Raw genomic sequence first — 27873 nt, 5'->3', positions numbered from 1 at the left:
GGAGTGTAACATGTTATAAAAGGTGAACTTACCCTTTAACCAACACACCCGGCACCCCCATTCTCCGATAGCAGCCACAATCCACACAATCTGGTTTCTATTCCTCTTCTTCCCAGAACCAGCCTCTATTCCTGTGCCCTTTGGAATGCCCACTCTAACAAACTCAACTGTCCATAGCCTTTTTAATAATTTTTATAATTCACACCGTATTTGCGCAGCGGTCTTACAAGCACACTTTTTTTGGGAAAATATACACTTTTTTGAATTAAAAAATAAGACAACAGTAAAGTTAGCGCAATTTTTTTTTTTTTTATATTTTGAAAGATAATGTTACGCTGAGTAAATTGATACCCAACATGTCAAGCTTTAAAATTGCGCCCGCTCGTGGAATGGCGACAAACTTTTACCCTTAAAAATCCAGAAGTGGTTAATCACTAACTCCTTTAAAGTGATTGTTAAGGTTGTTAATAAAAAATAAAAACACACAGAACACAAAATAAAACAAACACGTTATACTTAATTGCTCTGTGCAATGGTTTTGCACAGAGCAGCCCAGATCCTCTACTTTTTGGGACCCCCGCTGGCAGTCTTGGCTCTCCTCTCTCCCCCCGCCGAGTGCCCCCAGTAGCAAGCCTCTTGCTATGGGGCACTTGAGCAGGCTCGCGGCCAATCCGCGCTCCTGTAAGTGGACAATGACCACTCTCACACAGCACAGCTTTGCCCTGTCCTACGTTCTCTCATTGGCTCAGTGCTGTGTGAACCGAGAGAGAGACTCAGGAGAGCCACTGCTCTCACGCACATTGCTGGATTGAGATGTGGCTTAAATATAAGGGGGGGGGGGGGGGTAATGGGGAGCTGCACCCAGGTTTTTACCCTAATGCATAGAATGCATTGATGTAAAAAACCCTTCTGCCTTTAGAACCACTTTAACCCGCTTCCCATTACTGAAACCTGGCTTCTCCTAAAAGTCAATTGACTAACAGCTAAAACCAATGGTCACTAAACTGGACACCCCCAGTGTCACTTACAATGCTACCTCCCCCTCTCCCATTTCATCTTCTGTAGGAGTCCCCAAGGTTCTGTCTTTGGACATCTTAATCACCATCTACACTTTCTCCCTGGGTAAGCTGATAACCCTCCACAGCTTCCAACACCATTTCTATGCCAACAACACCCAAATCTATCGTTCTACCCCTCATCTCACCCCTCCTCATGCACCACTAGTTTACTAAAAGACATATCAGTATGGGTGTTACACCAATTCTTCAAATTCAATCTATCCAAAACAGAGGTCAAAATATTTCCTCCTCCACATGCCCCTTCCCCTGACTTCACTGTTGAGATTAATGACACACCTATCAATCTGTCCCCGCATGCCAGGTTGTAAGGTGTAGCCCTGAACTCTTAGGTCTTCTTTTGGCCCCACAGCCATTTGCTGTCCGAATCATGCGACCTTCTGCAACATCTCCAAAATACATACCTTCTTAACCATTGACACCACCAAAGCTTCTAATTCCCTCCCTGTTATCTCTCGCCTCGACTACTGTAACTCATTGGCTTACTTTTACATAGGCTCTCCCCCACCCCCACTTCAGTCCATCATGAATGCTGCTGCCAGACTCACCCACATTACCAACTGTTCTTTCTGCTACCCCTCTGTTGATCACGCCATTGGCTTCCAAATGAATAAAATTCAAAATACTAACTTACATCTCCATCCAAAACTCTGCTCCTGGGTCTCTCATCTCCATTGGTTCACACAGCAGTAAACCAATCAGGGGAGAACGTGGGAAGGGGCAAAGCTGTGCTCTGCATGCGAGTGGTCGGCTTGCTACTGGGGGGCACTTGGCAGGAGGGGGATAAAGCCAGGACTGCAGGGGGCCCATAAAGTAGAGGATCTGGGTTGCTCTGTGCAAAGACATTGCACAGAGTAGGCAAGTATAACATGTTTGTTTTTTTCACTACCTTTTCTTAAAATATGAAACCGTTCTCTCTGGTCCTCACAAGGCCTCCTTGCTCTTTAGCTCCCTTGTCACCTCATCTCATGCTCGCCTCTAGGACTTCTACAGAGCCTCTTCCATCCTCTGGAACTTTCTACCCCAATCGGTCCGACTAGCTCCTACTCTATACACCTTTAGGAGATCCCTAAAAATCCTTTCTCTTCAGAAAAGCCTATCCTGCTTCTAACTAATAAACTGTACTTTTACTTTCTTCATCTGCTCATTCTCCACAGTTATTCATTTTGTATCTCTTGACCCTCTTAGATTGTAAGCACTAACGACTAGGGCCCTCCGATTCCTCTTGTATTGTAACTGTACTATCTGCCGTCATTTTGTAAATCACTGCACAAACTGCTGACACTGTATGATAAAAATAATAATAATATTGAAAACACCAACTTTTGCACGTTCTACCTCTTGAGAGAACCAAAAGTAAATTAAATCATATTATAAAAAATAACCATGATCCTATGTGTAAGTCCAGTAAAACTGCCAACATTTTTTGTAAAGATTTTGCGTTTTTGCATTTTACCATTGTATTGGTTTAATACATTAAAAAGAGAATTGTAAATTTCCGCCCCCTTCCGTTCTTTTTATTTGCCTGAGGTATGCGAATACAGTTTAGCTTGCCCAAAAACAAAAATTTGTGCAACATCCCTACTTACAAAATACAAATTTTACATTAGGTAATAAGAAAAAAAATGCCATTTAAAAAAAACAAAAAAAATCTACAAACTTCAAAAATATATAAAACAGAACTGACCCAAAACCATGAACCCTTTCGTGACTGGAGATCAATGATGTCTAGATGCCCAGGTAAGTGCAATACAATTTTGACAGCTAGTAATAGCCACAGGGGGAGAGAAGCTGAATGTAAGAGATGCATCCTAATTTTTTTTTTTTTTTTAAAGAGGACGCTCATTTATGTTCAAAACATGGTTAGAATTATTCACTAAATCTGCACATTTATTTTCCATGGAAGGAACTAACCTGTTCATATGAGTCAACGTCTGATCAAATGAATGTTCTCCAATCCTTTTGTTTCCAGAAAGATCCCGACCACCACTGCCAGTGTATGTGAACTCATCACCACGGTCCTATGAAAGGAAATTGTTCGTTTCAGTAGATCTGCTAAGTTTAATTGGCTCTCTTTTATTAGCAGTCTAGGTTGGGCAATCACCAAGTGCTAATTCTTAAGACCATGTTACACCTTTCTGACAATCAAATATATTCAGCAAATTCTGAAGGCTACTATGAATTACTACACCTAAAGCAGATCTCCAGATATGATCTTGATTGCACATTTACATTTGCCTAGCTTGGAGCTGTCTTACATCTACACATTAACTACAGGATGGGCGTCACTCATGGGACACTGCAAGGAGTTGGACACGGTGGAGAGAAGGGACAGTGATATTGTGGTCTCCACTCGTCCAACCAAAGAACACCCTGTAATCGTAAAATGAAAAAAAAAAAAAAAAAAGGCATTCCATGATTGGTGACAGTGCTCAGCAAGCGACCCTTAGTGTGCAGTGGGGATGCTGCTCAGCACAGGACCCAAAAGATCACTGCTATCACTGTAGCAGCGCTGACTATTTGTAGTGATCGTAAGCATCCCCAGGGGACCTTGAGATATGAGACAGGACATGGTTCCAGGCTGGATCATACCTGGAGTGCTTTAAAATGAAAAGCTCTTTACTGAATAGGTTTGAACAAGCTGTATTTCTATGGACAACGCCCTACTTATCCAAAATCCAGTTTACTTGCTAATAGATAACTCCTTCAAGAACTGCCAAGTAGTTTTAAGCACTGTAGTACAAACATAAATATTTTGCGGTGTTCTATGGGATTTTCACAAGACAAGATATTGAACTGTAAACTGCAGGTAGATACAAAAAAGACACATTTGTGCAGCTATGTAATCATTATTTATATACTAATTTTTAAAAAGCAACTAGTTCAATTTAACTTGCTATCAATCTCTTAAAATCTCCATGGGTGCTCAACTTGTGGTCCTCCAGTTGTTGCGGAACTACAAGGCCCATGAGGCACTGCAAGCCACTGACAGTTACAAGCATGACACCTAAAGGCAGAGGCATGATTGGACTTGTAGTTCCACAACAGCTGGATGGCCACAGGTTGAGCACCCATGAAAAAAAATAGTGATGACCAACTCCGTGGTGCATAAGGTAGGCCAAACAGTATACAAATTCCTTCCTTCAACCATGGGTTGAAGGAAAGAAAATGGTTTGATTCTCTCATTGACAGTCAGTGTTAATGGGGGAATCCTTCCCACTGTTCTATTGTATTCTGACAGCGGGAGGTTTCCCAGCCGTCAGAATACAATGACCACTGATGGGAGCTATAGCCGCCGGCAGTGATCAAACGAAAAAACCCAACAGGCTGGTTGTACTGAAGTTAAATCGACAGATTTAATCAAGTACAGCCAGACTGCCCATAAATAGATTGAAATTCTTAAGATTCATCTATGGCCAGCTTCACTAAACCTGGGAAAACCCATAAAATGCTGCGCAACTACATTTCACCTGCAAAAGTTAGCTCAATAAAACTTTGCATGAGGAGGATTGAGATTGTAGGAACAAATCTTTGAAAGTATCCAGTCCTCAGAGGACCACTCTAATTTGCAAAGGTATGTAGAAGATGCCCACATGGTTGTTTTATGGAAGCTGGTTCAATAAGAATAGAAGCACTGCAGTGGAAAATGTGTCCTTTTGATCACCAGAAGTTACTAAATAGGGCTTACATGCTCAATTAACTGGTAAGTTGTGAATATATCCGTTCACTTGCATTTGTTATATATCTTGTTTTTCTCCCTTTTTTTTATATAGATAATACTGTGTTATAGCATGCTTCCTTGTATAGCAATAGATTGCACAGGTTTGCCATATTGGGGTCTTTTTACTATATATCAATACATTTCTGTTATGTTCGAGCTTTAACTTAAAGTGGAGTTCCACCCACTTTTACAACTCTTCAGCATCCCTCACTAAACTGTGCACTGCAAACGAACTGGATATTTTAAAAATTTTTTTCTCAGCACCTACTGTATATCTGCTGTATTCATTTTTCACTTCCTCCTCCCTAGCCGTGGCTCATCGCATTATTTCCTGTTTGCAATGCCTTCTGGGAAGGGGCGGCAACTTCCTCTGACACTGCCGTTGCTATGGAAACCTGACCTGAAACCTATTACACTGCTTGTGCTGCACTGAGCATGTGCGAGATCTGCAAGGATGAGATCCAGGAAGAAATACAGTCTGGCTTCAGATGCCCACACTTAATATGGCCACGGCCTGCTGTAAGTTTATAAAATAACAAACTGCTGCTAGAAACGAACAAAACAAACCTTAGTTTACAGACTAACTTTACTAGAATACATTAAGCTTGTGTATTATATGGGTATTTTTATTTAAAAAGTATAATTTTGGCCGGAACACCACTTTAAAGTGATTGTGAAGTTTTTTGGGGTTTTTTTTTAAACAACCATTTTATACCTGCCCTGTTGCAGTGGATTTGCACAGAGCAGCCCAGATCCTCCTCTTCTCGGGTCCCTCTTTCGCTGCTCCTGGCCCCTATCTCAGCTTGCTGTGGGGGCATCCGAGCTGAGCTGCGGCTCCGTGTGTCCATTCAGACACGGAGCTGCGGTTCACCCCTGCCCCCTCGCTCTCCTGATTGGCTGACTTTGATGGACAGTAGTGGGAGCCAATGGTGCCGCTGCCGTGTCTCAGCCAATCAGGAGGGAGAATTCTGGATAGCCGAGGGACTCATGGACATCACTGGACAGTGATGGGGCTCAGGCAAGTATTGGGGGGGCTGCTGCACACAGTTTTTTTTATCTTATAAAAGAAGTATGGGTTTTGTTATTTTTTTTTTTTCCTTTTATACTTACCTAGGTGGATGCAGCATGGGGCCCATGCTGCATCTGTCCCTTGCCTCATCTGCAGTGAGAACCAAGCCACCGAACACCGCCAACGGCTCGATTCTCAGATCCCCGGGAGGAAAGCTGCTGACTCTCAATCAGCATCTCTCCGCTCTGCTCCTCAATGCTCACTGGAGTGCTGCGCTGTGGAGGGGCGGGGAGCACCTGTCTCAGGCTCGCAGCGGCTCGCTGAGAGGCTGAGACCGGCACCAGTCCAGACACCTGGTGGATCCAGACTTTGTCAAGATGACGCGGTGCCTGGAGTGATTCCAGTGACGTCAGCAGAGAGTGGACTTCAGACCGCACTCTGCTAAAAACGGGTCACAGGAGTGCAAAAACGAACTGCACTCCTGTGACCCATAGGAGAAGACCAGCCAAACAAGCTCAGACTGGACTTCTCCTTTAATGCATAGGAAGTATGAAGATAAAAAAAAACCTTCTGCCTTTACAACCCCTTTAAGTTTCTGAACCTTATTACCAAATGATATATGTGCAAATGTGAACGTTTACATTGCAATAATATCTCAATTGGTGTTACGATAAATAACCACTGCCTGTTGTGTTATTGTGACAATAATATGTACACATTTTTGGCTGCTAATATGGTCCTAAATGTTACCTGGAACTTGTACTGAAACACACGTGAAAAGCAATCTCTTAAGTACCAGTACCCGTCATTATCTAACAATATAATTACTATTTCACGATGCAGACAGTCATTGTTTACAGTTCTGATCACCATCCTCCTGTAGTATCACACAGCATCTGCAAGTCATTTTTCTTTTTATCCAAGTCAAGACAATCATGCAGAATGTAATGAAACTTTTCTACATTTTGCAGAAATTTATATAACATATTGCCTCTACACTACACATACAATGCAAAATTTCTACTGCATAAAAATATTCTTAGATATAGAAGCTGAACCCCCTATGTGTTTTCTAAAGTGATGCATAACTCTTTGAAAAAAATTAAAATAAAATAACATTGTGCTGCAGAATACGTACCACTTCATCTTCAAATCCCCCCGCTAACACAAGAGAGTATGCACCATCATTGCTCCGGCCATGAATTCCACCAACATGGGGCCGATGGACACCTGCTTCACTAACCTGATCAGACAGAAAAGAAAAAAGAAAAAGGTCTGAAAAAGTGCATGGTTTGTATGGATTTTTATTTTAGTATCCCTCTCCAGGGTTATGTGGTAAAGTAATTTGTGTTTGGGCATGCTGGAGTGGTTGCCGAGAACATTTGATTTATTCTGAAAGCCTTTAAAGCGGGGGTCCACCTATCTATCGTTTTTTTTTTTTGGAGTTCATTCACAAACTTTTCTTCTCATGATTATCTACTCACATGTTCTGTGTAATAAGTCCGCCTGTGTCCGATTTCGTTGTAAAGAATAACTTATAAAATTCACTGAAGGCGGTTTCCATCTTCATTGTGGGCATTTGAAGCCCACAAGCATGTATTTCCTGGATGCGGTGAATGCTGTGCTCTCAGCATTCACCGAGATGTTGTGATGACGCTGTTGCACAATGCATGCTGGGAAGCCTGAGACTAGCTCCCAGGGGACTGTGGGAGGTCTGGGAGAGGCTAGAAACACGCCTACTCCCATGGGAGGAAAACCAGGAAGTGCTAAGAAGATTAGAAAAAAAAAAAGGTAATTACGGCGATTTAAATTTTTTTACACAGCATGTCAGCATCTAGGCAAGGAAGAGAATGCATAGAGATAATGTTCAAAATTTGGGTGGAACCCCGCTTTAAAGCTGATCTTCAGGCTGTATTGTCCACCACCCCCTCTAATTAGTCGCTTGCATAAAAAACAAAACAAAAAAAACAAAACAAAAAAAAACATAAAACTATTCAAATGCACACTTACTTAAATCTGTTGTCAAAATTAACTTCCTGACCAAAGTGTCCTTTTTTTATTATTATGCAGGATTTATATAGTGCCAACAGTTTGCACAGCACTTTACAATATAAAGGGGGACAGTACAATTACAACACAGAAGGACTAGGAGGGCCCTGCTCATGGAGCTTACAATCTAAAAGGGAGGGGGAGATGGTACAAAAAGGTAATAACTGTGGGGGATGATCTGGTGGAGGTGACTCAAGTATGGCTTTTAAGGAAGAGGTGGGGGAGGCTTCCCTGAATAAGTGAGTTTTCAAGGATTTCCTGTTAGCTGAACAGACATAGTGGGGTAGGGAATTCCAGAGGATGGGAGAGATCCTGGAAAAGTCCTGGAGGCGAGGGTAGGAGAAGGTAACAATGGAGCCAGAGAGCAAGAAGTCACCATTGGGATCTTAGTTTATGTGTTTACCTTATCTATGTATTTAGAGTGCTGTACTTTTGATTATTTTATTCAATCAAAATAAAAAATGCACAGTGTTAAAACAATACTATCAAAAACAAGTGAAAAACAAATAGTATGCTTAAAGCGGTTCTTCGCCCTGTTTGAAAAAAATCAGCTACAGATACTGTAGCTGCTGACTTATAATAAAAAAAAAAAGAAAAAAGAAAAAAAAAAAAAAAGGACACTCACCTGTCCAGGAATCTGGTGCCATTTTCAACCAAACTGGTTCTTTGCCAGTCTTTGGGTCCTTGGTGCCGGCATGTTTACTGTGGGTAGCAAGCTGTGGGAGAAGAACTTCTGGTGGATCCTCCAAGGCGGTCCGACCGAAAGTGGGAGTGGGTACCTGTCAGAACCATATATCCGCCCCCCCCCCCCCTCAAAAAAGTGCCAAAAACAGAAGAGGAACTTCCCCTTTGGAGTGAAGTTCTGCTCCTAGCCTAGCTGGTGGAATCTCCTTTGGCAGAAAAAGGTTCAAGCAATCGTTTTTGTTAGCTCTGGATCAGAGTTGAGGACTAATTTTTGACCATTACCCTTTACAAAACGGTTTCAACTCAGAAGCTTTTGTAGGATGTCTGTTGTGAACAGCTCTCTTGAAGTCATTTCACAGCATCTCTATGGGGTTAAGGTCTGGGCTCTGATTGGGCCACTCCAAAAGGTGCATTTTCTTTTTCTGAAGCCAATCTGTGTTAGATTTACTTTGATGCCAAGGATCATTGTCCTGCTGCATCACTCAAATTCTACTAAGCTTCAGCTGGCAGACAGCCAGACAACCACCCTGACATTATCCCATAGGATATTTTGGTAAATTTAAGAATACATTTTTCCCCTCAATGAAAAGTGGTACAGGCCCTGAGGCAGCAAAGCAAGCCCAACATATGTCCCCCCCCCCCCCAACCAGACTTCACAGATGATAGAAACATAAAAGTGGCAGCAAAAAAAGGCTGAGTAGTACAAGTATTTATTTTTTATTAACTTTATTGTCGAACTGTTGATCTATTTTTGTTCCAAGCATGTTTGAAACCATTTACTGTTGACTGTCTCACTACCTCTGCTCTCTGTTTATTCCAAGCAACAACTACCCTTTCTAGGATTAGTTTTGAACTTTCCTCGAGTTAGTTTGAGGTTATGTCCCCATGTTCTTGATTTTGGTTTTATATTGGAAAAACTGCCCTCCTGAACCTTATTTACCCCCTTGATGTATTTAAAAGGTTTCAATCATGTCTCCCCTTTCCCTTCTTTCCTCCAGACTATACATATTAAGTTCTTGAAGTCACTCTCGATATGTTTTATCCCCCAAACCATTTTTGTTACCAGTCTCTGGACACATTCTACTTTATCAACATCTTTGTGTAAGTCTCCAGAATTGGACACAGTATTCTAAATGAGGTATCACTAAAGATCTATATAGGGGAATTAGAACCTCCTTCCTCCTGCTGGTGATGCATTCTAGAATTCCATTTGCTTCTTCCACTGCCTAGTCACACCGTTTGCTCATTTTGCAATCATCTGAAATAAGTACCCCCAAATCTTTTTCCTATGTAGTGCTGGCTAACACAGATGATGTTTTGATGTTCGTAAGCTGTGCCATTTTTATGCCATACATATTGCTGCGTATTCTTCCTGAACTTCAACTTTTGTTTCATTAGACTTTGAGGGGGGACTGACTGGCAGCTGTTGGGCACATCTGATGGGGCTGATAATCAATGTGCTGATTATCAGCCCAGACCCCCCCCCCCCCCGACAGGGAGAGCCGCCGATCGACTCTCCCTGTCAGCGCGAACCAAGGAATGCCGTTTACCGGCACTTCCTGGTTCACACGATGATCAGCTGTAATTGGTCACAGCTGATCACGTGGTAAGAAGCCTCTGTCAGAGGCTCCTTACCACAATCGGAGATGCTGCGTGTTAGACTGACAAGCCGCACTAGCGATCACCGCGTTGTGCGCCCCTGCGGGCATGCGCCGGCATGTTATCCCGCTGGACGTCATATGACGCCCAGTCAGGATAACCGAACCTCCGCCCTGCCGTCAATCTGCTATAGGTCGAGCGGGAAGTGGTTAAACATGTTGGTTGAGGCTACTTTACCAGAAAATACTTATGTCCCCATCACTCAAGTGTTTGTTATTTGAAGCCTGCAAATCAATTGCCCAGAAATGGTTATCTCCCTATTCCCCCACCCTAGAGGAACTGAAAACACAAATAAATCATACTATATCTAAATAAAAGCTAATCTACCAAGAAAACTGCCCAGACAAATTTAAATTTTATTTGGAATAGGTGGTTTGTTACCCCGTGTTTAGCTCCGATTTCATTAACGCTGAATAGACTATTATATATAGGAGGGAATTGCGCAAACCTAAACCACATACAGTGTAATTATTATGACCCTTATAATATACATGTAAATAATTAGTCCAACATTCAGTGACAATTGATTAATAAAGGTAATCAGATAAAACGTGTGATTATGCAGTATTATTTAAAAGTCCCAAAGACAACGCTGTAAATCAAGTGATAAATGTTGATATACACTTCTGATGCAGCACCTTGATATCTGCAATATCAGCTAGTGGGTGTTTTTATTATCCCAGCGGTGAAATATAAAGCCAGACGGGCCTCTTACCGGACAAGATGGACCCCAGATTATAAGGGTCAGACACGCCTGATATACACAGTGATCACCTGTGGTATTCCACTCGGTCTGCTCCAAACATTAGCCACTCTCCTCCGCCAAAGACAGGAAGGGCGATTAAAAGATTCCAAAGCTTCCAATTGATTTGTCGTGTATTTCTCCAATACATGTGAAAGATTTAGATTTAGAACGTTATCTCCATTCCCAGTCGATGCTTGTTAGAAGGAAACACGTCAGTTGGAGAGACTTTTTGTGATGTCACCACGCATCAGCTGGCAGTCTGAAAGCTTGCTGTGTCTATCGATTTCTTTGCTGTTTTTGTGCAAAACTTGGAATAAAGCAACCATTTCAACTGCACTATGAAGTTTCCTCTTTTCTAAATCTTTCACATATACTGGAGAAACAAATCGATTGGAAGCTTTGGAATCTTTTAATCACCCCGTCTGTGGCGGAGGAAAGTGGCTAATGTTTGGAGCAGACCGAGTGGAACACCCCAGGTGATCACTGTGTATATCAGGCATGTCTGACCCTTATAATTTGGGGTCCATCTTGTCTGGTAAGTGGCCATCTGGCCTTATATTTCTCCACTGGATTAATTAAAACATCCACTAGCTGATTGTGCAGATATCAAGGCGCTGCATCAGACGTTTATATGAACATTCATCATCACTTGATTAACAGCTTTGTCTTTGGGAGTTTTGTCTGAAAATTATTATATATATATATATATATAAATAATGTGAATTGAGTACTTCATTCTTGAGAGTAGCAGCACCTACACTTTTTTTTGGTGATAAAATATTTTTTCATACTTTTTTTTTCACATTATATATTATTTCACAATTTTATTTTCTCATATATTCACCTATTTTCTCATCTATTTTTTGTTATTATAATCACGTTCACATCACTACCTTGGTAAGCTCAGAATATTTAAATTATACATCCTGAATAAACTATCGTCTTAAAAAAGACAGGGAGACTGGCTGGTGTTTCCTATATTGGAGGGTACTTAGGTATTCATGATGATCAGCGTGTTATTATATTGCTTATGGCTGTATGAAATATATGTGGAATTTAGAAGGCAAGGCACTGATTGTATGTTTTTGGTTTTGATGTTTAGTATATTTATATTGGACTCTGTTTTTGTATAAAAGAGTGATTTAAGAAGGTATTTGGATAATTTCTGAAAGGTTTATAATTATATCAACATTTAATTGTAACCGAGAGATTGTATTGTGCGATTGTTGGCATTGTAAAAGAAATGTCTAAAAACTAATAAAAATTATTGCAGAAAAAAAAAAAAAAAAAAAGGAGGAAATCACACCTCCAAACTCATTAGCTTTCTTTCAAGTTCACTTACTTTTTCCTACAGCACCCAGGGTTTAATGGGTGTGTTCAATAAAGCCATTAGAAATTAGAATTGTGTTATCAGCTTAAGCACATTGTGCTATTCTATTGTGACTTAGATGAGGATCAGAACAAATTTTATGGTAAATTACGGCAGAAAGCCAGAGGGTTTACATACTTTGCCGTGCCACTGTAAGTGGCCCATATAGTGAACAAGGAGTTATTCACTTTCAGGTGATTGCAGAAGACAAAGGGGACACTCTTTATGTCTGGAAAGAGAGAGCTTTAACATTCTCATACAGAAAATCTTCTTCACAGTAAGAGAGCTGAAATTTGTGAATAACTCACTCAAGAACTCCTTCTGGCCAGCTCAGTAGATTGTTTTAAAGAGAAAAAAAAAAGCTGGACGCATTCCTAAATGCACAAAATATAACAGGGTTACCAATTTTTAGAGGTAATAAACACCAGAGGTAGTTGATCCAGGAAATATCGGACTGGCTCATGGAGAGAACTGGATCATGTTTTATTGAGGTTTTTTGTGTCTTCCTCTGGATCAACTGCAGGAATGGGATAGTATATATGGAGGTTTTCTATGTGTGTGTGTGTGTTTTTTTATTGGTTGAACTTGGACTAGTGTGGATTTTTCAACCTACATATGTAACTATGCAAGAGTCGACTGTTCCCTTAGAATAAGGTTATCCAGATATCCCACTATAGATATACCCTGAAAGCAAAGTGGAGCAACAACAGTTACAACAGTCTAGGGTGATAGCTCTTTAAAAAAAAAAAAAAAAAAAGTCATCAAGATATCCCTCTATAGGAATGTCCTGAGAGCAAAGCAAGTACATTGACAAACACCTTTGGTGAAGATCAGTGGTGCAGTGGACATGCCAAAAGGGAGAGCAGCACATTGGTAATATTGTGTGTCCACAGCAAAACACAGGAAGAGTTGGTGCACCTGGAAAATAGGGACATGCAACAGGCATTCTTGATGTCAACAGAGGCCAGAAGATCTGCCAGATGGAGGAGAGCAATGATTGATACTATATGGGATTTTTGTACTCCGAGGAAGATGTTGAGAATCTTCAGTTCCAGTCTGGGGCAGATGTCTTCTTTTGCTTTGGGGAACACAGAACAGGTCTTAATAGAAACCTTAAAACCTCTCTTTTTCAGGGACAAGGACTATGAGGCCTTAAAAGAGAATAGCTGTGCCAGAGCAGTCTGAATGGTTACCAGTCTTTTTGCAGGGATGACAGAAAGTTTGACAATGTGAAATGGGTTGGAAGTAAAATACAAAATTCCAATCTTAAGACCCTGGATAAAACATTCTAAACACAAACATCTGAAATGTCCTAGGTCCAGATGGCAGTGAAGGCCAATATACATCCTTCCACTCTGAGAAGTGGGGACCCACCCCTTATGAGGAGCACTATATTCTGGACTTGGGGGGGTCCAGGACATACAGTGGAACTGATTTCCAAGGTTCAAGGTTTAGCTTAGACCTGAAGGCTTGAGGCAATCGAAAGGAACTTTTTTTTTTTTTTTTTTTTTTTTAGTTTTAGGAATACAGGGTTACCCAGACAGATTTTGACTTTTCAGGGGTAAAATGGTTCTCTTCCCCTGATGATCTCATGAAGTTATCCAGGAATTTGCAAGATGTACTCCCCTTTCAAGAGCATACGTTTCTTGCACTGATGCACCGCAGACTAGTATTCGCAAACTGCTACTAAAGCACTGGAGGCAGCAGGGAGCGCAAAATGTGTCCAGAGGATTGTGAAGATGACAGAGGCAGGAAGTTCAATGGTCTGTTTGTGGCCAAGTAAAAAGCTTGTGTATGAGCAGTGATGAGGCCTATGAGAAGACTTGGGAAGGCGCAGTATCATCTAAGGACTTGCACAGACTAAGTGGAGATCCGCAGCAGCACCAAATTTAAGAAATGCTGCCTTTCCCACCTTCCCTGTGGCCAAATTGTTTGTGGCCAGTGCTAACAACATTAACCACCTTAGGGAAACCAGCCAAGGATAAAAGCACCACTAAAGCTACCTGTACAAAGAGCAAAACCAGAGTCACTGCAACTAAAGTCCATAAACTGCCCTGCAGTAACACAAAAATGCTGGAGGACAGGAGGCAGGATCTAGGGAACATGCAGAAAAACAGAGTCAGTCTTCACCTTCCAGATTGGCACAAACCCTAACTCTTCAGATACAGGTTTCCACTGAATGGATGCACCAAGACCCTGGACTCAATAAGCGATACAGCAAGTGCCTAATGCAAACCCCAGTGCCCCCTTAGGGTATATTACAGGCTGGCCCTGCTTCTTCCCAGCAGGGCCCAATTAGCACCTGTGTGTCTATGCCAAAGCTATTTGATCAGGAAATCTGAAAAATGAGCTCCTTCCTGGCTCAGCAGCAATTGTAGAACTTGCCGGAGGGAAAAAATGAAATCTTGATGCTTCACTCAGTGCAGAGAGAAGTTGTCCGTTTGACAAAAGATTAATCCCGTCCTCCATGCAGAGCTGCCAGCAGATGTGTATAAATCCATCTGCGTGCAGGCAGCCCATAGAGGTGTATTCACAGGCAGCAGCTGCAAGGACACAATCGAATGTCAAAATCCGACATGCAGGCAGGAGCAGGTGCACAGATCCAAATGCACAGTGCCTGTTAAGATCCCTGCAACCGCTCCTGTCCACGTGTCAAACGTACATGTGATTGTGTCATGCAGCCACTGCGTGTGCATCCATTTCTATGGATCCATTTTCCGACGTGAATGCAGCTGCTCTGCACAGAGCAGCAACAGTCATATCCAGAAAATGCTGCTCAACCTTGCTTATACTTGGATTAGCAAGATATCAAAATAGTTTCAACTATGCCAGATCAGCAGCGATAACAGTTAAATGTAATTATATATGTGACTTTTAACAGCCATGTTTGTGCGAGGGCTACTTTAAGTCCCAATTAAAGTGTGCCCTTTGATGAAAAACTGAGTCCATGTCTAATATTTCAAGGATGGCTCTTATTGCAGCAGCTAATATTAATGGTCTTTCAGGGAGGTTATGATTAATGAATCTACTGGAATCTTAAAGCTGACCCACATATGAAACATTTTCCTTTTATCTGTCTAGTGCTCCCACATTCATATGAATTTCAGCCTCCAAGTTGTCCACCTTTTCTTTAATTACTTCCTTGGCTGCCTTCAGATTTGAGTTTACACAAGATTTTATTAGGTGCCTGAAACTTGGCAGCATATATCTGTGGATCGCAAATTCTTTCTGATTGCTTGAGCAAAATGTATAGGATTATATACTGTTCTTACAGATTCCACCAATGTCTCACTACTCACTGAATGCTACATTATGGTGTGCTAGGAAATGGACAAGTACATTTAATTACACAATGTAGCTACCTAAGGCACAATCCTTTGACATTTAAGGAGATCATAGGGCACAGGGAGTTAGATGCAAGTGCAATCTAGTTTATAAATCTATTTCAGACAGACAGAACTTTTACTGTGCAATGTGAAGAGATTTCAACATTAGGGTTGCCAAATATAAGCTATGTCAGTAATTAAACAGGTAAGCTGGCAACTACGATCAACACTAGTGTTTTTGAATGACATTCCACTAATGCTAACTAACTGTAGAGGAAAAAAAAAATTCTATGCTTACAGATGTAAGAGCTCTAGTTTCATTTGCCATATGCTTGATCATGGTCTGTGAGACAGAAATGTTCAACCTGGAAACAGCCAGGCAACTTGCATTTTTAAAAAGATGTCCCCAATTACAGCCCAATATTTATATTATATATATAAATGCAGTGAAAAAAAACTTCTTCCTCTACCATAGCAATTTTTTATTTTCTGTGTACTCTGTGTGGTACATCTGCTGTGCAGTGTTTGCCCTCAACTAAGTGGGCCAGGTGACTGGGATTATTTAACTCCTAGTGCATACGCAGGATTAACATTTTTTCATTAGTCGCCAAATGGCTCAAGAGAAAGCCTGGGAAACCTGAAGAAGTAGTCGGGAACACAGCCTGCATCGCACAGTGCTGGAGAAGAGAACAACTATATTGGAAGCGTGCATCCTGCAAAATTGTTTTTATGGCACTTAAGGATTTGAAGGAGTCTTTTGGAGCGATTTTTATATTTTATGGCGATACAAGATTAAGATAATATTTTGATATTAGCACACTTTGTATAGCTCATATTAATGCATAGATTGTTTATCGTGATTTTGTATAAGAGACTTGGTTTTGATTATATATATATATATATATATATATATATATATATATATATATACACACACATACTATATATATATATATATATATATATATATATATATATATATATATATATATATACACATACACTATATATATATATATATATATATATATATATATATATATATACACATACATACATATACACACACACACACACACATATATATATATATATATACACACACACACACACACACAGTGTCTCACAAAAGTGAGTACACCCCTCACATTTTTGTAAATATTTTATTCTATCTTTTCATGTGACAACACTGAAGAAATTACACTTTGCTACAATATAAAGTAGTGAGTGTACAGCTTGTATAACAGTGTAAATATGCTGTCCCCTCAAAACAACAACACACAGCCATTAACCACTTAAGGACCGAGCCTCTTTCTGAGATTTGCTAGAAAATTACTTAGAACCCCCAAACATTAAAAAAAAAAAAATTCTAACACCCTAGAGAATAAAATGGCGGTCGTTGCAATACTTTCTGTCACACCGTATTTGTGCAGCGGTCTTACAAGCGCACTTTTTTTGGAAAAAATACACTTTTTTGAATTGAAAATAAAGACAACAGTAAAGTTAACCCAATTTATTGTGAAAGATAATGTTACACTGAGTAAATTGATTCCAAACATATCATGCTTCAAAATTGCACCCACTCGTGGAATAGCGACAAACTTTTACCCTTAAAAATCTCCATAGGCAACACTTAAAAAATTCTACAGGTTGCATGTTTTAAGTTACAGAGGAGGTCTAGGGCTAGAATTATTGCTCTCGCTCTACCGCTCGTGGCGATAACTCACATGTGTGGTTTGAACATGTTTTCATATGCGGGCACTACTCACGTATGCGTTCGCTTCTGCATGCGAGTTCGGCGGCCCGGGGCAAGTTTAAAAAAAAAAAAAAAAAAAAAAATCTTATTTATTTTACCTTTTATTTTTAAAAAGAAAAAAAATTGTGTCACTTTTATTCCTATTACAAAGAATGTAAACATTCCTTGTAATAGAAAAAAAAGCATGACAGGACCTCTTACGTATGAGATCTGGGGTCAAAAAGACCTCAGACCTCATATTTACACTCAAATGCAATAAAAAAAAAAAAAATTTGTCATTTAAAAATGTTTTTTTTTTTTTAAATGTCCCTTTAAGAGCTATGTGCAGAAGTGATGTTATGAGGTCGCTTCCGCCCTGCATTGTTATGGAGACGGGTGGGGGGGTCATCCTCCTCTCACTTGTCTCCATGCCCAGCAAGGGTGAAAATCTGATCGCCTCCGCTGACGGCCCCGATGAGCGGCAGAGGGCACCGGAGCGCGGCGGGAGGGGCCCCCTCCCGCCGCCGATAAAAATGATCTTGCAGCGATTCCGCCGCAGAGACCACTCTTTTTGGAAACCGGACCGCCGGCCTAACACGAGGATAGCAGGGTAATTGGCAGCTAGCTGCTGCCAATAACAACGATATACCCCTTCAAAGTAAGGATGTATATCGGCGTGTGGCAGTCCGGAAGTGGTTAATGTCTAAACTGCTGGCAACAAGTGAGTACACCTCTAAGTGAAAATGTCCAAATTGGGCCCAATTAGCCATTTTCCCTCCCGGTGTGATGTGACTCGTTAGTGTTACAAGATCTCAGGTGTAAATGGGGAGCAGGTGTGTACAAATTTGGTGTTATTGCTCTCACTCTCATAATGGTCACTAGAAGTTCAACATTGGCACCTCATTGCAAAGAACTCTCTGAGGATCTGAAAAAAAGAAAATAATTGTTGCTCTACATAAAGATGGCCTAGGCTATAAGTAAATTGCCAAGCCTCTCAAACTGAGCTGCTGCACGGTGGCCAAGGCCATACAGCAATTTAACAGGACAGGTTCCACTCAGAATAGGCCTCGCCATGGTCGACCAAAGAAGTTGAGTGCACGTGCTCAGCGTCATATCCAGAGGTTGTCTTTGGGAAATAAACGTATGAGTGATGCCAGCAATGCTGCAGAGGCTGAAGGGGTGGAGGTTAGCCTATCAGTGCTCAGACCATACGCCGCACACTGCATCAAATTGGTCTGCATGGCTGTCCTCCCAGAGGGAAGCCTCTTCTAAAGATGATGCACAAGAAAGCCCGCAAACACTTTGCTGAAGACAAGCAGACTAAGGACATGGATTACTGAACCATGTCCTGTGGTCTGATGAGACCAAGATAAAATTATTTGGTTCAGATGGTGTCAAGCGTGTGTGGCGGCAACCAGGTGAGGAGTACAAAGACAAGTATGTCTTGCCTACAGTCAAGCATGGTGGTGGGAGTGTCATGGTCTGGGGCTGCATGAGTGCTGCCGGCCCTGGAGAGCTACAGTTCATTAAGGGAACCATGAATGCCAACATGTACTGTGACATACTGAAGCAGAGCATGATTCCCTACCTTCAGAGACTGGGCAGAAGGGCAGTATTCCAACATGACGACGACCCCAAACACACCTCCAAGACGACCACTGCCTTGCTAAAGAAGCTGAGGGTAAAGGTGATGGACTGGCCAAGCATGTCTTCAGACCTAAACCCTATTGAGCATCTGTGGGGCATCCCCAAATGGAAGGTGGAGGAGCGCAAGGTCTCTAACATCCACCAGCTCCGTGATGTTGACATGGAGGAATGGAAGAGGACACCTGTGAAGCTCTGGAACTATGGGCGGCACAGTGGTGCAGTGGTAGCACTCTCGCCTAGCAGTAAGAAGGGTCACTGGTTCGAATCCCAACCACGACACTACCTGCCTGGAGTTTGCATGTTCTCCCGGTGCCTGCGTGGGTTTCCTCCGGGTACTCCGGTTTCCTCCCACACTCCAAAGACATGCTGGTAGGTTAATTGGATCCTGTCTAAATTGTCCCTAGTATGTATGAATGTATGTTAGGGACCTTAGATTGTAAGCTCCTTGAGGGTAGGGACTGATGTGAATGTACAATGTATATGTAAAGCGCTGCGTAAATTGACGGCGCTATATAAGTACCTGAAATAAATAAATAAACTCCATGCCCAAGAGGGTTAAGGCAGTGCTGGAAAATAATGGTGGCCACACAAAATATTGACACTTTGGGCCTAATTTGGACATTTTCACTTAGGGGTGTACTCACTTTTATTGCCAGCGGTTTAGACATTAATGGCTGTGTGTTGAATTATTTTGAGGGGACAGCAAATTTACACTGTTATACAAGCTGTACACTCACTACTTTACATTGTAGCAAAGTGTAATTTCTTCAGTGTTGTCACATGAAAAGATATACTAAAATATTTACAAAAATGTAAGGAGTCTACTCACTTTTGTGAGAAACTGTATATTTAGTGCTGCACTGTTTCAGTTTCATTGTCTCTAATCATGTTTCTACAGCATCCCTCTTCCCCATAACAAAGAGCGTGTCTGCTCTCCCCAAATCTGCATCTGTTTCAACAGTGGGACTCCTAATGGGAGTGCAGTAAATGAACACAGGAGGGTTGGATGGGGGTGTGTCTACTCTCTCCAACTCCACTGCTATTTTGACAACCAGGCTCCTGCTGGTAGCGCAGCCAAATCAATACAGCAGGACAAGTCTCCTCTTTCATATTCCACTGCAGTTTTAACAGCGAGGTTTCTGTTGGAAGTGGTTTCAATCATCATTGCAGGGCTGAACGGGCATGTGGTGACAGCATAGTATCCTGCAACTCCAAGCAGGAAGAACAGATATGTAAACTGACCACACCAGAACCAGTCTGCTTTTGTGCTTTGCATGGTCAGACTGAAAGAGGGAATACGAGAAACTGACAGGTTCACAAGTTATTCTAGTGCAAAGATTTTAATAAACAGGCTACATTTACCCACATTATTAATACACAGATGCATAAATGCTACCTGAATTTTTGGGGCAGCACGCACTTTAATATCATTTTGTATGTAAAGCCAAAATATTTGTTTGGTAGTGATGAAGTAGTAAAAACAGTCAGAATTTTGTTTCTCTATGTGTTATTATATTATTATTTGGGTAATATACCCACTTTGTGCCAGTGACTAGGTAAGTGACATGAAATCAAAAAATGTTACATTTGTTACCAAAGCAGAAACAGAGCAGAAATTGTCCGATGGGACACTCCGACAACTGTCTAAGAGAGGCTTCCTAATGTTGCAGCCATTTCCCCTTGTTTCCTTCACTTTATTTAATGTCCTTTATTGCTCTGCTGCAATCGCATTCTAAAAAGGCTAAAAATGTAGATTCACAATCCTGTGCACCCCAGAAAGACCCCTTTCATACTGCAGTGATGCTAAAACAGCGCTAAAATGCTGGTCATTTTTACGGCGCTTTTCAGGCGCTAGCGGGGCTGATTTTTTAACCACTTCAGCCCCGGAAGGATTTACCCCCTTCCTGACCAAGCCCTTTTTTGTGATACGGCACTGCGTCGCTTTAACGGACAATTGCACGATTATGCGAAGTTGTACCAAAACAAAATGTAAGTCCTTTTTTTTCCCCACAAATAGAGCTTTCTTTTGGTGGTATTTGATCACCTCTGCGTTTTTTATTTTTTGTGATATAAACAAAAAAAAGAGCGACCATTTTGGAAAAAAAAAAAAAAAAAAAGCAATATTTTTTACTTTTTGCTATAATAAATAGCCCCAAAAGATATATATTAAAAAAAAAAAAAATCTTCCTCAGTTTAGGCCAATTTATATTCTTCATATTTTTTGGTAAAAAAAACTTGCAATTAGAGTATATATATATATATATATATATATATATATATAAAATATACTAATATACATTGGTTTGCGCAAACGTTATCGCGTCTACAAAATAGGGGACAGATATATGGCATTTTACTATTATTATTTTTTTTTTAAATTAGTAATGGCGGAGATATGCAATTTTTATCGTGACTGCGACATTGCGGCGGACAGATCAGACACTTCTGACACTATTTTGGGACCAATGGCATTTATACAGCCATCAGTGCTATAAAAATGCACTGATTACTGTGTAAATGTCTCTGGCAGGGAAGCGGTTAAACACTAGGGGGCGATCAAGGGGTTAACTGTGTTCCCTCAGCGTGCTCTAACTGTAGGGGGGATGGGCTCACTAGAACATGACAGATCACTGCTCCCGATCACTGGGAGCAAAAGATCCCTGTCATGTTGCTAGGCAGAACAAGGAAATGCCTTGTTTACATAGGCATCTCCCCGTCCTGCCTCTCCATGCCAGGATCGCGGGCCACAGGCGGACATCGAGTCCGCGGAACCCTACGAGCACGTGCCCGCTAGTCAATTATGGAGTGACGTACGGGTACGTGGTCTTGCGCACCCGTGCCACGTTGCTGACATATATCGGCGTGAGCCGGTAAGCAGGTGCTTAAGGTCACGTGACCACAAAAGGAAAAAAGTCCTGTTTTGCGCCACTCATTCATTTCCATGGGCAGGGGCAAAAGTCCTGCAAGCAGCCCCAAAGATGCTTCTTGCAGGACTTTTCCCAACGTCTCGCAAGAGCGACGCTCAGATTGCACAGAATGGGAGCCAGTTTTCTGGCGCTTTTTAGAGGTCATTTCTAGCGCTAAAACGCCTGAAAACTGCCTCAGTGTGGAAGGGGTCTAATAAACTAGTGATGTTCCCAGTTTTCAAAAGGGACAGATAAAGGCATAATTCAAGCATTCAACAGAACAAACAGTTTATGGATTGCAAGTGCAATTATTTATTCCGAACCCTCTGCTGCCAATATTTTGTATGTGGTGAAAGTTCTATTTCAGTAACAAAAAGCCTTCGTTCTAAGTTCACATTAAAAAAAATAAAACACATTTTTTTTTTGCAGGTACAACAAAAAACAGTAAATGCACTTTTTTTTTTTTTTAAGGAGCCTGTAAAACATTCCACCCGCAAATCAGCAAATTGTGGTTGCAATGCCAGGATCCTGCAGACCGTCAGCGTAGCTGTCTGCCTGTACCTCCAATACGGGCAGGCAGTTACTTCAGTCCAGGAAGATTCAATGAACTAAAAGGACGCTCACCAGCGCCCTCGCAGTTCATTGAGAACTACAAGTTGTCAGTCTCAAAGGCTGTCTATACTTGTAGTCTATTCATTGACAGAACTCCTGGCACGGCTGTGCTCCTTTGAAATTGTGACAGCAGGTGTGGGGAGAAGATCCCCGGCCAACTGCCCCAGGAGGGGGGGACAGGGGGAGAGCTTCAGAAGCAGGGCCATGTTACATGTTCCACCCTAAAAACAGGTAGGACATGTAACATGTTCCCAAAGATGAACTTATCCTTTAATATAAACAGTGTGTTCATAATTGGCTAGCTGAGGAATATGTATATATTGAGGTTGATTTACTAAAGGGAAATACAAGTGCAGTTGCTCTCTAGAACTAAGGGGGAAGCGCTGAACTAAGGGGGAAGCTCTGCTGATTTCTATCATCCAATCATGTGCAAGCAAAAATGCAGTTTGTTTTCCTTGCAGGTTTCCCTCAGATCTAGAGCAACTGCTCTTGAAGAAGTGCACTTGTGGGTGCACATACTATTTGCCTTTAATAAATCAACCACATTTATGTTTAGAAAAACAAAGCTATACACTTAGAACCCATAAACTACATACCTGCACTCGGAATTTCCATAATGCCCCAACAGGAACACCAGGGATGGGTCCATAATGATTTGAAGGAACAATAGTGCACTCTTTAGTGCGCCCAACACAGGCCATTCCCTTAAAAGAAAAACACATCAGTTAGCATATAGTATTGACTGGCCATAAACATTTACAGTGTTGGATAAAAGGAGATTTAGAGGCCTGGGCTGTGTTTTGCAATGTGTCCCTGCAGGGTCTGTTGTAGATTAAGTAGGCAAAATGATCTTATTCTAAGCAAAAAAAGCTCCAATTTTAAATCTAAAAACTAGGGTTTAATAATGCAAAGGAAAATGTATTCATAGTGCCTACCCTAAGCACTTAAGGACTCTTTGTTCGAAAAATACCACCTTATATAAACGTTGGATCTAATATGTCAGCAAACACTACTCCATTACAAACTGAGCTCTACAAGTGGCATCTTCACATCAAATGCCTGAACAGCTACCAAGGGAATAATCCTTTAGTTTAGGGGTCTCAAACTGACGGCCCTCCAGCTGTTGTGAAACTACAAGTCCCATCATGCCTCTGTTTGTGGGAGTCATGCTTGTAACTCTCAGCCTTGCAATGCCTCATGGGACTTGTATTTTCGCAACAGCTGGAAGGCCGCCAGTTTGAGACCCCTGCAGTTAGGCCAGTGATCGCTGCACATCACTACTCACAAAAGGCATGCTTTGAAACAAAATCGGCTCATGTTCTATCACCATTAAGACCTGTGGACACATTTTCAAATATGAAAAATTTTAAACAATCCCCATCTTGCCATATGAACAAAGCTAAATAAGAAGAGCCCATCAGTTTAAACGAAAAAAAGACCCTGCAATTACATTGTGAATATAGGAACACAGATTCCTGAAGGATTTTATCGAATAAAGCTCTTGGACTCCATGATCACATTGGAACAGATCACTTACCCTTGCCCTATGGGGTCCCCACAGCAACTGACCTGCTTAGCTTACCATTTCACACTGAACTCATTCCAAAGTCTTCCCACATTTACGGCTATACATAAAACATCTCACAGTCAACAACTAAAGACAAACAGTGCATGCTCTTGGAAAAACATCTGAGTTTACAAGGATTCTGCTCCTTAGAACTGGCATTTACAGTATACAGCAGCATGCTACGAGGCATTAAACATTTATATTGTTACGGTTACAAAAACGAGGTATAGGGCTATAGTAACCCAGGTTACAGAAGGCTAGATGGGGCATTGTCACATTTGAGAAAAATCCCTATATCGTGACAGGGACCTGGGCCCACCCGACTCCTATTATATTGGCAGCTAACACCTGGTCAGTGTTAATGTCTTAAAGTAATACTAAAGTTTATTTTTTTCTAAAATAACAAACATGTCATACTTCTTTTCAGGTCCCTCATTGGTGCTCTTGGCTCTTCCCCCTCGAGCAGTGCCCCCAGAGAAAGCTGCTTGCCCTGCACGTGTTCGTTCCCGAGCCACTGTTTTATGCGTCCATAAGACACAGAGCAGTGTCATTAATTTAGTATCTTGTGAATGGAAAGCTACGTCTGGCAGTCTTTGCGAGGAAGCCGATACGTTGACAGATCTGCAGGAGACCTGCATGGCACCAGCGATCTGCTGATCGTTGGTGCAATGATTTACAGGCTCCTGCAACAAAAAAATAATAAATGCACATTTTTTTTACCTGCAAAAAATTGTGTATTTATTATTTTTTAAAAAGTGAACTTATCCTTTAAACATGCATGCATCTTAGTATAGAAGGGGACAGATGTGTGTTTATTGCCATTTGAAGTGAAATAATGATCTATATGCTGATGCTACAAGAAAGAAATTTTCAGTAAAGATATCTACACTAAGGGGTTAAGTGGGATTTAAAGAAAAAAAAAAAAAAAAAAAATCTATAAAACTGTGATTACCACCAATATACCCAAAGGACTAAACACATTCAGTCGTTTTTATGTTACTATCCATTCTGCTAACGCACAAAAGATAAAAAAAAATAAAAGAAATATTTCTTAGGTAAACTGTGGAAATATTACACGTGACTAGCCATTTTGGAATGGATACAACATCACAAACCATTTAATCCTCTGGCTATGGAAATAGACATGTTATTTAAATCTCCCAGCAGTAGCTAGGGATTTTAAGATAAAGTACATGGAACAGTGTGCTTACATTATGTATCCTGGACATGGACGACCTGCAACATTGTGTTACAAATGTGAATAATGCACTTTTTATAAGCTGCACATGGCCTTGATTTCATGCTGAAGGCCAAGACAAGTGTTAGATACACTGCAGTACTATCACATCTTTAAAACTAGAAGCTATTACCGGCCTTTCTAATAAAAAAAAAAAAAAAAAAAAGAAAGTTTATGAAATTTAAAATTTGAGAGAGGTAGAGAAAATTTTAACTTTAGCTGGTGGATGATTAACTGTAAAGCATGATGTCCTTTAACCCTTTTGCTGACAGGTTCATACGCACCTAAAGCACTGCTTCCATCTGGTCAGGTCCGTATGGAGCCGACACATTCCTCCTCCTGCTATAAGCTTACCTCACCAAGGTAAAACTGTGCTTTTCCTATGCAGGACAAAGCAACAAGTTCACTTTAATTTAGCCTCAACCAACTTCCTTTGCTTCCTCACAGCTCCATTTAGCTGTTGAAAAGTAAACTCTTATGTAATCCAAGGGTCACTTGTGTCACATTTTACACAAAGGCTGTCTTGTAGTCCCCTTCTGACATTGTCAATTGGTCCAGTGCTGTCACATGTAGTCAGTCATATGATCCCGCATACCCACAAGTACTAATTCCTTCAGAACCTGGCTGGCTGCATTTTTGGTGCAGCATCCAGCAAGTGTCTCCTAAGCTGGAATGAACAATATCAGTTGCAGAATTCCCTGTTTTTGCACATTAATAGGTGGAGATGCAAACAAAATACCCCATATCTTGCACAACAGGTACTATACCTTGCCCCAATCTCTCTGACTCTCAGTGCTAGCTGAGGGCATCTTTGCCTTCTTTTTACTTTGTCTCAGTTTTTCACCAGCCTTTACAACTTCAGTTGAATCATTTTTACAGGAAGGACAATACCTAAAGAAAGAAAATAACATACTTTCTGTAGGTAAGCACACATGGTTTCTTTTATCAATACTAAATGACACTTATACACCCTTTATATTGTACTCCCCAGACAACTGAAATGCAATGGAAAGTAAAAAGGTACCCGCAAAAATGACATGCTTGTTGCCCAAAAGCAAAGAATATGGAAGATAAGGTAAACCTGTTTTTCCACCACTGGGAGCAGGGCTTCATCATTGAAGGTGGTTACCAGTGAAGGTTACAATTTTTGGTCAATGTCCAACTGCATTCAATGCGTATTAAGGGTCAAATGCACCCAAATCAAAAAAGAAAAAAACTAGCACCAAGTGAAAGCTGGCTTTTTAAAGCTCTTGCTGCCTGCATACTGACCTACTCCTAGTTAAACCCAGGTGCTAAAATGTAGATGGAATGTACTACAATGAAAACCACAAGATTGGAGCCTTATGAATGAATATATGAATTTATTACAGCGTTGCAAGATAATTTTTTTTACCAATTCTTTAACAGCCAAAGCAAAAAGTATACCACTTTTTGTAATACATATAGGCATACCATATACAGCCTTTAAAGAGAACTGTTTCTTACATTGTGGCATATATTATAGTTCACAAGAATAATAGTTGATGGGTAATCACCACAGGGGAAAGGGAGGTCGTCTCAGAAGTAGAAAAGGTCTGAGTGGGATTCGATTTATTGGGTGGGTGGGGAAGAGAGAGAAAGAGGGGTGGGTTGCTAGCCTTTCAAAATAATTCCCATGCACATTTTTTACTGCTTAAATAGTATACTTGGGCCGATTACTTGAATACTCTCCTGTAGGACCAGGAAAACGTCATCAAGACAAAATACAGGATTTTCTACTTGGCGTAGGACCCACATCTTTAAGCTCATTAGGGACGCAGAATTAAAAAAAAGTTGGCCAACCATGCATAACCCCTCCAACTAATTATGCTTCAGTTATGTCAAAAAACAGTATTAGGAGTAGATCACAAAAGAGGGGTTGGACAAGTCTCCCTTAATAAACGCAAAAACTGATTTTACAAGAGAGCCCGTTTTCATTAAGGGGCAGAGGATCCGAAGTAAATCAGTGGCAACTGGTACATTCAAAAGCAGGGCAACAAAACACTAACAGGCCCACACAATAAGGCTACATTCACATTGGTGATTTAAGCTGGTGCGAAATGCAATAGCAAGAATCTGATTCCTGCTGCTGCGAGCGACAAGGTGTGGCTGCCTGCACGGCCAGCGATGACCACTGGTTATCGCTAGCTGTGCGGAGAGCCACAAATAGCTGCAGCTGCTGGTTACTTGCCATAGTGAATCGGGTTGGCAGCCACACCTAGCTGCTTACAGAAGAGCAGTAAACAGAATATGCCAGCCGCTGCAATGCGCACCAGTCTAAATCGCCAGTGTTAAAGCATCCTAACAGTGCAAACACCGACGGCAGCCTGCAACTCAAAGAGCTGCCTGAAAGACCTTACCGTCCAGGTTTGCATCGGCTGAGGCTTGGGAGAATTTAGGAAGCGAATGAATACATTTAAGACTTGTAGATGCAAGGTAGGGTAAATACCCCCTTTTAGTTTGGGAACAGTGAACAGGTTTAAGTAAGCACCCTGAAACTTTTCTGCTTTTGA

The 27873-nt window shown here is 41.2% G+C and overlaps 1 protein-coding gene across 1 annotated transcript in view; it reads right to left on the bottom strand.

Annotated features, from left to right (window-relative positions):
- Nucleotides 1-27873, bottom strand: part of UHRF2 (ubiquitin like with PHD and ring finger domains 2) — a 152890-nt gene that overhangs the window by 17823 nt on the left and 107194 nt on the right. Inside the window, exons 7-10 of the mRNA XM_073635195.1 lie at nt 26110-26233; nt 23135-23242; nt 6945-7049; nt 2991-3097 (exon numbers count right to left, since the gene is read on the bottom strand). Of these exons, the coding sequence (XP_073491296.1) occupies nt 2991-3097; nt 6945-7049; nt 23135-23242; nt 26110-26233 (444 nt within the window). The remainder of the gene's footprint in view (nt 1-2990; nt 3098-6944; nt 7050-23134; nt 23243-26109; nt 26234-27873) is intronic.

This window comes from Aquarana catesbeiana, linkage group LG01, assembly GCF_042186555.1.
Source record: "Aquarana catesbeiana isolate 2022-GZ linkage group LG01, ASM4218655v1, whole genome shotgun sequence".
Taxonomy (NCBI): domain Eukaryota; kingdom Metazoa; phylum Chordata; class Amphibia; order Anura; family Ranidae; genus Aquarana; species Aquarana catesbeiana.
This window is presented reverse-complemented; position numbering and strand designations above follow the sequence as displayed.